This window comes from Heloderma suspectum, chromosome 1 (genome assembly GCF_057233095.1).
Source record: "Heloderma suspectum isolate Gila_16-S chromosome 1, 16-S_ref, whole genome shotgun sequence".
Lineage (NCBI taxonomy): Eukaryota > Metazoa > Chordata > Lepidosauria > Squamata > Helodermatidae > Heloderma > Heloderma suspectum.
In genome coordinates, this window is record NC_139458.1 from 13,584,307 (window position 1) to 13,597,841 (window position 13,535).

A 13,535-nucleotide genomic window follows, 5' to 3' on the forward strand; every position below is an offset into this window, starting at 1 on the left:
TTAGGAGCCATAAGCATGTGATAAAACTCATAGTCCTCTCTCACGCCTGCAGTCCCAGGAATCTAGTTGGACGTCCATTTTCTTATGTGAACAGGCACAGGGCAGTATCCAATGGTGTCATTCCGCAAAGTCAAATAGTGCTAGTGGAGCTCTGCTGAATCTTTCTGTTGCAGAAGTGTTTGCACAACGCATTGCGCAAGCATAATGCACACCCAGTTGCTCAACTGCGCTTGCACAAATGTAGCTTTAGTTGGATTCTCGTCTTGTGCATAGTTCGGAAACTAGTTTCTGCTAACACAGTGTCATTTGCCGTAGCGGAATGACACAGTTGGATACGGCCTATAGATGCACCACTAAAGATGTACCACTTTTTGCCATAAAGAAATGTATTGTGTGGGCTGTCCTGGATGCATGCCATCTCCTATAGTGGAGGGGGTACAAAGAGGCATAATGCAAGTCAGTATAATGACATATGAAGCTGTCTTATACCAAGTACTGTCTACTGTGACTCACAAGTGGTCTCCAGGCAGAGGTGTTTTCTGATTCTCTTATCTGAGACCCTTTTAACTTGGAGAATCGAAGGAGTGAATGTGGGACCTCCTGTATTCAGAGCATTCACTTTGCCAAATGAGCAGTGGTGCCATCCTTATAACAGAGACACAAGAAAATTGACCTGTGACATAAACTTCTCACATGCAGGGTTTATGAATCAAATCCAGCATGACTGCGGTCTTTTTATGCCCTGGGTCATATGTAGGTCATTCCTTTCTGGAATATTTTATCAAACTGGGCAAACACATTTGTCTCACCAAAGTCTATCTTGGAGGTTATTGTACGTCACCTAGCCAAGAGGGCAAATTCTTTGGTGAAATCATTTCCTAAGCTGTAAGTGTAGTTCAGTTGTGTAAGTGGATGTCTTCTTCTCAATGACATCTGCATATATTCAAGAAGTGCTTTTAATGTATTTGTTTTAAATGCAACCGTTCACGTCCGCCACCAGCTAAGCGGTAAAATGATGTTCGCTCTGGTCTGATTAACCAAATTGTAAATTGGTTTCTGCTGCTTGGGATTTATCTGTTTGTCTTGTTTTCCTCACAGGCATGTGCACTGCTAGTTTTTGGCCTCTTGGTCGGTCCTCTCAGTTTAGCACTAATCGTTTACAATTGGATTCGTCCGTGAAAGAATCCCTGTTTAGAACTGTGCACGTCAACAGCAGCCCGAACGAACATTTCCAGCCATGTCTTACGTAAAATTACTCTGCTAAATGTGTGGAAAAGACTTCCCAGAGCTTTGGAAAACCATCACAAACAATGCTGCAGACCCGTTTTCTCTTTACTGGAGTATAATCCCTGCCATTCCACAAAATCAGGCTGGAGCGAAAGGAGATTATATTAGCAGCTCTGCATTTGCTCCTTTTCCTCTCTACCTGGGCATCGTTGCACGCATGTGTTTCTCTGCCCAGCAAGCAGCAGCCAGCGGGGAAACTTAGATCACAGTGACATTACGTTACATCAGCCTTCCCCAACTGTGTGCTCTCCAAATGCATTGGACTACAACGCCCTGTGGTTGGCTGGGGGATGCTGGGAGGTGTAGTTCCAGCACATCTAGACTGCATCAGGCTGGGGAAGGCTGTGTCATGTCGTCTAGGTCCAGCCTTAGGTGCCATAATGGAGCTGAACAGGGATTGCAGTGCAAATAATATAGCTTGTGGACTTGCAAATAATCATACATCTAGTAGCCAAATGTGGAAGGGTTATGGCTGAGATCCAGCAAGACAGGTGGTCTTCCGAGAACGCTGTGTTGAAAATGGCTGAAATACTGCCACACCTGCTACTGTCAGTTTCACAGAAACTGCTTGCAAAGCTTCTCCAGCCTCTTTGGCCCCAGAGTGCCTGGTTTTGCAAACTGAAGCCAGGCCCAGTCTAGGTTTGATTAAAGCCTGCTGTCCAAAACAATTTACAGTTCAGCAGAGAAGTACGAAATGATAGTGAGATGACCCACCTGCCAGTTGTCCTGACCTTGCAATTGAACTGTGCAATATGTATAGTTTTTATACTTCAATGCATTTGAAGATAAGATCATGGGGTTGATGTAAAATAAAACTCTGTTCCTTTGAAGTGCGTTGTGTACTATGAAACCTCTGTCTTAAGAATCTTCCTTAATGTCAACATTCAAGCAGTGTGTGTTAACAGACATGGTATAGTCCCTCCACGCAGCTGCATCACCTCAGAACCCACACATGACCACATATGGGGGAGGGGAACATCTCTAGCTTTGACGGTAGCACCCCCTCCCCCATTTGAAAATCGCACACATCAAGGAGATGGTTTAGGCTAGAAGCTGTCTCCATATGTGGAGGGGTGACTTACATGTGAGAGTGTTTTCAAACAAGAACGTTCCACATATATTCTGGCTTGGTACAGAAAATCAGCCAACTTTAGTTTGTTGTGGTCGGAGTTTTTGTAGATCAGGGTTTACTTCATCACGTGCAAAATGAGGACTGTACCACTTTAAAGATCTTCAAGTTTTATTTGGTCCAGACTTTGCATTTACTAGGCTCTAGAAAGCTACATGGCTGAAACTGCAGAACCCAGCATGGAATATGTACCCTTGAGTCAGCAGTTTTAAAAATCAAAGCAGCAGGAGCTGGGTCAAGGGAGAGTCAAGTTGCATTGGAGAAAGTAAGGTGAAGCTCAGGTGACTGAAGGAAAGTATTGATTGAAATGGAGGTGTGCCGCTCAGTGTGAACCTCAAAAGCAAGGCAAAAAGGAAGGGATGATCAGAGATAAAGGGTTAATATTTGTATGTCTTTAATAAAAAGGGAAACAGCCATTAAAAACAGCAAACTTTAAAATAATAATAAATAAACAGCAAAAGCTAAAACTACCCAAGGAAGAAAAGTGCAGCCCCAAAAGTAAAGAATTCCTCTCCACAATGAGAGAGTTCTGAAAGCCCTCTGAAAAAATGTACCCTTCCTCTGTCCCTGGAAGGCCAGCAGCAAAGTGGTAGAATGAACTTCTTGCAGGAGGGAGTTCCAGCATCACTGTAGAAAATGCCATATCCCACTCAGGTAATCCCACACCAGACAGGGGAGGAATGTGGAGCAGTACTTAGCATTTATATGGTGCTTTAGAGCAGGGGTGCGCATACTTTAGACTTCTGGGATCTTGCATTATTTTCCTCTAGTTTGGTTTTAATTTTTGTGAACCGCCCAGAGAGCTTCAGCTATTGGGTGGTATAGAAATGAAATGAATAAATAAATAAATAAATAAATAAATTAGTACCTTGAGATCCAAATGCAAAATAGTGGCTCAGGAAGGCAGACATAGAATTGCCTCGTAGAAGATGCCTCTGAGTACCTGCTCAGCCCAAGAATTTGTTTTCAGAATTAGGAGCTTGCACACAAATCTCCTATTTTCTCCCAAGCTTTCTTGATGTCAGTGGTCTACTTCCGCAGGGGAAAAGGCTTTTTGTTTTGACTACAGTTAAACCATTGGGAGTTGGAAACCTTTGCTGATGTACTGCAAATCACCCAGAGATCTACCAGTAGATCCCAATCTTCTGCCTGCCACCTGCTTCAGAGCGGTCAAATACCACAACATCTCAGTAATTTTTACAACAACCCTGTCAGGTAAGTCAGAAGTATTAGCCGCCACCCCCTGCAGTGTGAGGATGAGAGAAGGTGGCTTTCTCTCATGGGTTGTCACCTATTGAGCACATGAGATTTGAATGGATGGATCTCTGGTTCATAACCCATATGTAAACCACTTCTTGACGCTGGCTCCCAAGTACGGTCTCCAGGAGTGTTCCAGGGAGGAGGAGAATCTTGTTGCTGCTTTTGTTATTTTGATTTCTTAAAACACTATTAGTTAATGTCAGGAATGCTGGGAAAAATCTTAATTTGTATACGCCAGTTCTATTGTGTTTGTGCCAAGGGGGCCACCAGGTTGGTTTTGCTTTGAACACTTCTGGGCAAACCTGATATTATTCATGGAGTAGAAACAACAAAAATAATAGTGCTACAAAAAGTATTACTTTTTTGTTCAAAATTGTGCCAAAGGATGGCTTGTATTTAAACTGAGAGAGCCTTTCATCTCTCTTGCAAATTTTATCCTCAAAGGAAGCAAGCTTCTCTAGAAAATAAGAGCTTAACATGAAATTATGAAATTAAACCTTATCCTGGAATGGCAAGAATTCAGAACGGGGAGTTCCTCATTATTTCCAGATGGATGGCTAGAGTTTAATTTTGGCTGAAAGCTTACAAAAGCATCACTGCCTTCTGAGCACTCCTGCCTTATGTGCCTACACTTCCTGCCAAAAGCACAAACCCCGTGTTGTCCCCAGGTCTAGTACAAGAATTTTCAATTTCAAGTTTTTGTTCCCCACACAGAACTTGTACTGTCTCTCAACATTCTATAGTGACACTTTTCTTTGAACGCTTGGTATGCTCATGCTCTAGCCACAGCCTAAGATAGTATAAACATATACAGACCTGCCAAATGTTTGGCAGCTTAGTTAAAATCAGTATTTCAGTCCCACAGTGTCTCTTGGTCCCCCTTTGTCTACGCCCACCACCAGTCTTGGCCCTAGTCTTGTCAAATTTCTCCTTTACTGATTTTTACTTTTCCCCTCCCCCTGCTCTGGTTTTCTCACATGAAATCCCTCCAGCCTGTCTTCAGGTGGCCATGTGGCCTACTTTACAGAGGGCAGTGCTTTAGTTGGAGGGCTGCCAGAGGGCAGTCCTCTGTTTTGAAGGCGTCGTCTATTTGAAGGGCTGCCAGTCCAAGCTCGGTTTAAAGAGAAAGATCCAGAAAGAAGGGAGTGCTCCAGGGTCCTTGAAGTTGCCCATCAACATTTACTACCTGGACACACACTGAGCAGCCGTCCATCAACTGGTTACAGTTTTCCCCACTACGGTGAGCTGTACCTCACTGCAAGTTAAATTATAGTAATTATTTCAAAATTTGCATATATACATACATATTAGCATATGAAAACCTCTGTCCACTTCTGGCCTCTGTTTTGGTGCTGTGTAAATGAACACCCTACAGGCATTCCCTCAGGTCCCTACTTTCACAGCGGACTCTTGTCTCCTATCTTTCAACCACGCTGTCTTTGGGCTTCCTAGCCCCTGAGCCCTCTTCCTCTCAGTTGACTAGCTGTCTGCCTCCCGGTGTGAAGTTTTTCCTGCCAAACAAAACGGAACTTCTTGGCTTCCCTCTCAAAAGCTGCACTATGCATCCAAAGGATTCCATTGCCATGAATAACTTCCTCATGAGCAGTCAGAATGTCGGTATACCTGTGCTTGGATTTGCTGGGCCTTCTGGACTGACTTTGTCATAACATGCTTTACATTTTCCGGGTGTAACTCAGTGGCAGAGCGCATGCTTGGCATGCAAAAGGTCCCAGGTTCAATCCCTGACATCTCCAGGTAGGGCTAGGAAAGAATCCTGCTTGAAACCCTGGAGAGCTGCTGCTGCCAGTCAGTGTCGACCATACTGGGCTAGATGGACCCAGGGCCTGACTCAGCATAAGGCCGCTTCCTCTGTTCCACCTCCCTTTCTGTAGATAGCTCTGCTAGTGCTCAGCCTAAATACTCCCCCCCCCCATTGATGGGGCTTACTCCCAGCTAAGTGGGTATAGAATTCCAGCCTGAAAATATTTAACTGAATTCCACCTTCTTCCAAAGAGCTCAGATCAGTACATATACTATACAGCTTACATATTAAACCAGTGGTGTAGAATCCTAGTCCCAGGGGCCAAATCTAGCTGTCCTGAGGTCCCAAAACAGACCTCTGAGGATTGCCAAATGGTCATGCCCCTTTCCCTCAACCACCAGTCATTTGGTGGTTTCTCAGTTTTTGTGCAGTTTTTGCCCACATTCAAAAAGCTTGAAATACAGTAGAGCTTTAAGAGAAATATGCTGGTAGTTCTGGTATTTTCCAAAATGGAATTGGGCCCTTGGGCTGAAAGAAGTTCAGCACCCCCTCATATAAAGCCTTTTACATGGTTGAATTGATCCAGGTTGCTCATGGACCTTAGAACTGGAATTCTAAGGTTGCACCCTATGCATGCTTCCCCGTTTGTCAGCCCCATTAAGCACAGCTTATTTTTTGAATACACATGCATAGGATTTCACTGAAAGTCTCCCTAGCCCCTTAGCACTCACTCAGCCTTGTTGTGACATCACAGTAGCTAAGCCAATAGTGGCCAGTGACCCTTCAACACAGGCCCGCTGTTTACATCAGAACAAATTAGCCTGCAATTGAAAATACTCAAAGTCCAATTGCCTATTACATTATATATCCACTATCTTTAAATATAAATTATATAGGTAGTGGCTCCATTCCAGCTCTGCTTTGTTTTCTTGCATATAAGATCTTCAAGGGATTCTCTGCCTGTGTAGGAGCCAGCTAGCATGAACTGCAATCTAAATCTAGAATAAAAGACAGTCTAAGTGCTCACTTCATACTCATGACAAGTAGTCCTCATCACTGCCTTCCTTTCCCAGGAGCTCTTAATTCTCCAGATTCACAGGCTTAGTTATGCAGTTAATGCTCAGCTGTCTTGGTCTGTAGGGTAAAAATTCTAAATAGATAACAGATGGCATGAAGAACGCACCTTGTGCAAAAAGTGAAGACAGCTGTAAATCAGTTATTACTTGTTCCCTTGTCCTCTAGGGCTTGATGCAACTTCCCTCTCCTTTTAAAAGTCATTGGAGATTTCTTCTTCTTCTGTGCTTATTTGGAAAGGATGATATCATGCTGAATGTTTGGGGCTTCCTATGAATCGGAGCTGAATTCTACAGCAAATATTCAGGACACTAAGAGCTTTGTTGGAATCACAGCACAGGGCTCCTTGCATTAGTGCTATGAGCAATCAAGGATCAGGGTGATTGAGCAGACCATAATGACAAAGCAGAAATTAATACAAGAGGAAGCCAGAGAAAATTAATGGACAGGCTTTTTGGTGATATGCCAGGCTAAAATACTGTAGGTATGCCCAGTCTGTAACCCACCAAGGACAGCACAATCCACTACAGCCTTGATAAATAGCTACTAGCAACCCTGTTGAAAAACGACTGAATGTTTTCCTCTTCCCTCCCCATCGCTTTTTCCTCACGTGTCATATCTTTTTAGATGGTAAGCCTGCAGGCAGGGACTGTCTTGTTTAACTGATTGTTTGTAAGCTGAAGAGCCCGATAAAAATACGTGAAACAAATAATCAAATAAACGCTAGTCATGCTGGCAGCACGGTTCTTCCAGGTTCAGAGGCAATGGACCTCTGAAAGCCCATTGCTGGGGAATAGCCAGCAGGTTAGGTTTTTGTCTGCATGGCCTGCTTGTGGCATCCAGGTGGCACGTGGTGGTGGGCCATGGAGTAACTGCAACAGGATGCTGCCCTCAATGGATGATTGCTGTGATCAAGCAGGGCTCTTGCCATCATTCTGTACAAATAACACACTCATGTGCTGAGTTACGGTAGCTCTGTAGCCCAAGCAGAGCGGCTGAGAAACAAGAGGAAAGTTTTGACATGCTCAGGAGAACCCTGAAGCTTGCAGTAGCAGACAAAAAGTTTTCGAGGGGGGAAAGCTAAGGAGGCAAAACAAAACCCAAACAGCCCAATGAAAACTGAGTATGCTCAGTGGCCACAGGGTGTTAACTGTCTGTTGGGGGTGGGGAACTGGCCAGGAGAGGAAATGGAATGGAGTTGCCTGAAAGAAGACATGGCTGGCTGGAACACTGAACAGGAGCAACTCCGTGCTGCAAACTTTTGTTGCAGATCCCACTTGGGTTCTTACATACCTGGTTTTGCTGCCTGCTTGAGGGTCAAACTGCACAATCTGTTAAATACATAGCATGCAGCTGACCCTCACTTTGGGGCCCTGCACTCAAAAGCGTGCAGGGTCCCAGTCTAGATCAGGGCCACAGGGAGGGGAGGTTTAAATCTCCCCTTCACCCAGCAGCTTGTTTTCTGAAGTTAGCCTCCTTCACCCGTACATTCTCTCTCTCTCTCTAGCCTCCATTGGTGCCATACACCATCCCAGTGTTAGCCTGGATGGAGAGGGTGTCTGTCTCTGTGTCCCCAGTCTAGCTTGAAGTGTGTGTGTGTGTGTGTGTGTGTGTGTGTGTGTATGTGTGTGTGTGTGTGAGGGAGGGAGTGCTCTAAGCATGTATCACTCCCCATCTGGACTCAGAGTGCCCCCACAATGGGGCAGCAGCGGGGAGCATGCACAGAACCAGGCTGCCAACTTCTCCTTTTCTAGCTTGGCTCTTCTGCTTTTGACGGCTGCATAATTGTCAGAAATCAACAAGCAAAACTTTCCTGGCATAGAGAGAGTCAATGATGGGAAAAGCTATGCCTGCTGACTTCTGCCTCTTATGCAGCTGTTAAAGACAGAAATAGCCCTGCCAGAAGAAGGAAAACCACCAATCTCCTGGGTTGGCAGTGGCAGCCCTATATCAGCGCCGGGAGGCACACAGTAACGGAACAGGGCTGCAGAGGCAATTGCAGAGAGTGTTGCACGTAGTAATGGGCCCTAAGATTACACACACACACACACTCCACACACTTTTTTCTGGCTTGGCTCTTGTGTCTTCAAAAGCTACATAAGAGGCAGACATCTGAAGCAGAAACTTGTCCCATTACTACAGCTGTAATCCTATGCACACTTCCCTGGGAGTAAGCCCCATTGAACACAGCGTGGCTTAGGTCAGGGTAGACATGCATAGGAATCACCATGTTAGGAGAAATTTCATCTGCTGGTTTCTTCTTGCTATGCAGCTGCTGAAAGCACATGAATCCAGACAGGGAGTTGGGGGAGTTGGTAACCCTAACTCAGGTGTTCCTAAACTTTTTGGGACAGTAGATGCATTTGGAATTTTGACAAAGTATCATGGGCACTCTCACAAAATGGCTGCCATGGGGTTGCCCTGTCCATTCATAACATGGCTGCCACGGTGGATAAGGCTGGTCACAAAACACTCATTTCCCAGAAGACAAATTGGTGAAGCTAAAAGGAAAGTAACTTGTCCAGGAACCTAAGCACAAGACAGGTGCGTCTGAGCTTCAAAACACAAAACCACTGTTTTGAACCCAAATAAAGATGGCCCTGGAGGGCAGCACTTCACTTTGCGGCAAGCCAGCCTCCCAATGTAATGGTAATTTTTTTTTTTTTAAAGAATAAATGAAAAACGGAGGGTGGGGATAGGTAGCCTGGCGGGGGCAAAGAGAGGTGTCAGTGGGCACGGTGGAGACCCGAGCTCTAAATAAAAGCCTTAATTGATGGCCAGTCACTGGGATATAAAAATGGCTCAAAACCACTGTTTCTAAGAAGCTAAACTTTAGATCCAACCTGTATATGGTGTAGGAGGGAAATGCAGCATTTCTTTGTTCTTTTCTTTTCTAGGCACTGCCAGTAAATGAACATCCATCAGTGCTAAAACCTTAAGCAGACAAGCTTTTAAGAAACAACCTGTTTGAAGGGTTAGTTCTGGCCTTTGAAGCTGACACTCTGCTAAGCTGGACAGAAGCAATTCAACACCTTTATGGGGGCTGTATAATTCCAGTCGTGCCACTGAGCAGGCACAACAGCAGGTGCGCTGATCTACAGGTTTATCATCATTATGGATAGATGGGAACAGGGAGATCCCGGTGTGAGATACTTCATTATGCTACATAGTTGTGATTTGGGCCTGGTTTAAAAAGAGGAGGCACTTTGCTGTTAAACAGAAGGGCTGTCTACAAAGCACCAAGCCCTGGGCCTGCCGGCGGAGGCTGGCATCCTGCTTGCGCAGCACGTTGACTCCTTTGGCCCCTGGGGGACTTGCCCATTGGGCTGTGAAGAGAAGCACCTCCCAGGTTATTGCAAGCCTCTCTATCAGGAGTCTTGTGTGGTGCAGGGTGGTAGGCGGCAGTATTGCAACCGAAACTCTCCCCATGACCTGAGTTCGATCCCAGCAGAAGCTGGGTCTTGGGTAGCCGGCTCAGGTCGACTCAGCCCTCCATCCTTCCGAGGTCGGTAAAATGAGTACCCAGCTTGTTGGGGGAAAGGTAGCCACGACTGGGGAAGGCACTGGCAAACCACCCCGCTACAGTCTGCCATGAAAATGCCAGCGAAAGCAGCGTCCCTCTAGGAGTCAGCAATGACTCGGTGCTTGCACAGGGGGAACCTTTCCTTTCCTATCAGGAGTAGGGAACCCCTTTGAGCCCAAGAGGCAAATTCAGTTTTGGAGAAGATCTCAGGGGCTGTATTCCAAGTGGGGGTGGGGGCAAAAGGGCGAAGCAAAGAGGGTGGACCCCAAATGCCCCAAACTCCGACTGATGTTAGCTTAAAGCTCTTGTTGCCCAGTAACTACGTCTTAGGAGAGGCATTTGACCCGTGTAGAATTGGCAGCCTCTGTGTGTGTGTGCACGTGAAAGCTGGAAAACCACCAAATGCTTGGCAGTCGGGAAAGGGAGTGTGGCCAGGAACCCGGGTGGGGCAGATTTGGCTCACGGGCTTCAGGTTCCCTACCCCTGTTTTGTATGCATACCGCTTCCACCAGTCCTAGGAACATAGGAAGCTGCCTTATGCCAGGTCAGTCTGTTTGTCCATCTAGCCTGGCATTTTCTACCCTGACGGGCAGCAGCACTCTAGGGCCCCAGGCGGAAGCCCTTTCCTATCTATCCCCTGCTTCTTGGTCGTTTTCACTGGAGATGCCAGGGACCGGACCTGGGCAAGCACTTCGCCACTGAGCTAAGAGCCACTGTCCTATGCCATTGATAGCCAGGAGTGAAATATTTTGGCCCTACCTGGTGGCGAGCTCTTGTACTAAGATGGACATAAGGTGGTAGAGTCCTAAAGTGGTAGAGTGAACTACAGACTGCAAGGGGAGAATCGTATTTTTAATTCTCATGTATTTTTTAAATTTGAAAACCTCACTGCAAGTAGAAAACCACCCATTGCAAGAAAGGCCATCTCCTTGATGTGCTAGGATGATGACGACGATTTACATGGAGGAGCATTCTAAAATGACATCCCTTACCTGCAGCCAGAAGTGGTACAGTCTACTCCACTGCCTCAGGATTTCCCCACCCTTCTCCACTGCCCTTCACCCTGACACACTAGCTTTCCACATGCAGAGGGTTTCACCATATACATGGCCTATGCATGTGATGCATTGTGTCTCATATGATTTCGGGGAAGATAATAACACCCGCCAGAACTTGACTTCAAATTGGACCTGCTAGCAGTTCCTTCTGAATATTAAACATTTTGATCCCAGTTTTCTGGAGCCTTGGCAGTTTGTTTCGCAGCTCCTAATACACCCAGGCAATCCTCAGCACCTGGTTTGCATTTAAAGCTCGTTTGCACATGATGTCACTTTTTTTTATTATTATCAGCCCAGGAAAGGTCGAGATGGGTCACTTGGGGAAGGCTTGCATTGTTGAGTCTCCACAGGGCCTCCTGCTGATGCCTTAACCATCTGACTTGCGTTTCAGTTTTCTGGGATGATGTAATCTGAGGCACAAGATTTATAATAAACCTAACAGGGAGCTACTTGCCCGGAGGCTAATCAGCCTCCTTTTGCGGAACTGCTTTTCTGGAAAACAGGTTGGAAAATTGCAGCAAATGTTGTGTGGCAAATCAAAGTCATCGGCGCAGCCTGGAAGCTGGGTGGTTGCTTCAGGACATTGTGGGCTTCGGAGGGATGTGGGGAGTGGGAACGCCGGGCAGTGGGTACAGTGTAATCGGTGGCGCCACCAGGTGGGACTTCGGGGCAGATGTCAAGGGGCCCTCTCAGCAGGAGGGCCCCAAGCGCTTCACCGCAGGCTTAACACGTTTTGAAGCAGGTGAGGCTGTGGAGGCTGGTGGCTCCGATGTCAGTGGGGAGATGCATTCACTCTGGGTTTCAGTCAGAACCAGTCAGAAATCTAAAGGAGCTATCCAAGTGCCCTTCTGAGCCTTTATGGTTCATCAAAATCACTGATAGGCTCTAGAAATTGGTCTAATCCCTAAATAATTACAGTATCATTGCACCCTTCATACCAGGGGCTTGAGGGAGGCGTATATTGTTTCTCCCCACTCGTTTTATCCTCCCCACTCCTGTGAGGTTGGTTAGGCCATTCCATCAGGCTGCAACAGAAGAGATGGCATTCCACAGCCACTATGTCGGCTCAGTGGGGAGACAAGCTCTTTTAGGTCCTCCTCTCCTTCAATCTGTTTTTGTCCAGGTTATCATTATAATAACTTTTGTAACTTTAAGAAGCAATGCCTGAGTTTGTTTTTTTCCTCCTCCCTCGCTGTCCCTTTTCCCTTTTGTGTCATGTCTTTTAGATTCTAAGTCTGAGAGTAGGGATTGTCTTGTTTGTTTTTGATCTCGTGTAGGCAGCTCTGGGAACTTTTTTTGGCTGAAGAGCAGGGTAAAAATGCTTCAAATAAATAAATTTAAAAAGTACAAATATGTGTATGTTAGGCTGAGAGTTAATGACTAGCCCTCAGTGAGCTTCATGGCTGAGAGTTTTGAACCTGGGATTCCCCTGACACTGAGGCCATTACACCACAGCGGCTCTCCTTGTAAAAGCCATTGAAGGCTTGCGACACACAATTCAAAGCAAAGAATGCTATATTATTATTGTTGTTGTTGTTGTTGTTATTGTTATTATTATTCTGTATTGTTACACATTTGCACCCCACTTCCAAGCGATGAGCGTTTCAGCGCTTGCTTACCCAGGATTCTGTTTCCGTAGAAGAAGGTCACTGGAGACTTACAGCATTTCTATGATATAAGTTTTATTTATTTACACATAGATACAGGATGAGCATAGGATGAGGGTTCACAACATTAACACTCCAACAGTTTCCTGATCCTCATCAGATGTACAGGGGACCCCATAATGGCGTAGGTTTTCCTGCTGCGAGCAAAATCAGCTCCCTGCCTCGTTTTCAGAGCCAGTTCCAGCACAGGCTGCCTTCCTGCTGCAAATACAGATCTCACTCACCCTCTGCCTTTGTCTAGCATCTGCCCATGTTTTAAGATCTTCGGGGGCCCTGTTTGCTGGCCTGGCACCAAGATCAGTAAGGTTAAGGTTAGCAGGACTAGAGATAGGGGCCCCATCTACATGAGGCATTTACTCCGGGGCCTCTGCGATTCAAGGTCCTTTGGGATATATGATGCAGTCACCACCAAACTGTGGTTTTCACCCAGAAAATGCAGATTTCCAAAGACACGTTTTGCTGCAATGTTTTTGGTTTGCTGCCGGTTTCCTGCAGTTGCGAGCTGTGTCCCTTCCCTGAACCGAATTCGCGTTTTGTGGTGGGCATCTGGTAGGCGTACCTCGTGCTTGTGTCACTCTGTGATGCCCCTTCACTCCTCCCCACTGCTCTGCAGCTGCGCAGTTACAGAGGCGCAGGGAAGCGTGCTCATTTCTTCAACCACACTTTCGCACACCTTCGCAGCTTCGTATCTTCGCAATGACTGCTTTGGAGTCAGTGGCCAAGGGCCGGGGGTCTCAGGGGAGCAGAAAGTCCAGGACCAACTTCGCTCCAGCCA

General features: G+C 46.2%; 1 protein-coding gene across 3 annotated transcripts in view; it reads left to right on the forward strand.

The window, feature by feature from the left end:
- SLC38A6 (solute carrier family 38 member 6) overlaps positions 1 to 2,134 on the forward strand; it is a 79,719-nt gene extending 77,585 nt beyond the window's left edge. For 2 of the 3 annotated variants that reach the window (XM_084836515.1, XM_084836523.1), the window contains one exon: positions 1,099 to 2,115. In XM_084836515.1, coding sequence (XP_084692641.1) covers positions 1,099 to 1,179 — 81 coding nt within the window. In that variant the 3' untranslated portion in view covers positions 1,180 to 2,115. Of the gene's footprint in view, positions 1 to 1,098 lie in introns of all 3 variants that reach the window. The other variant, XM_084836506.1, reaches the window with a different exon arrangement.
- Positions 2,135 to 13,535: the final 11,401 nt, after the last annotated feature.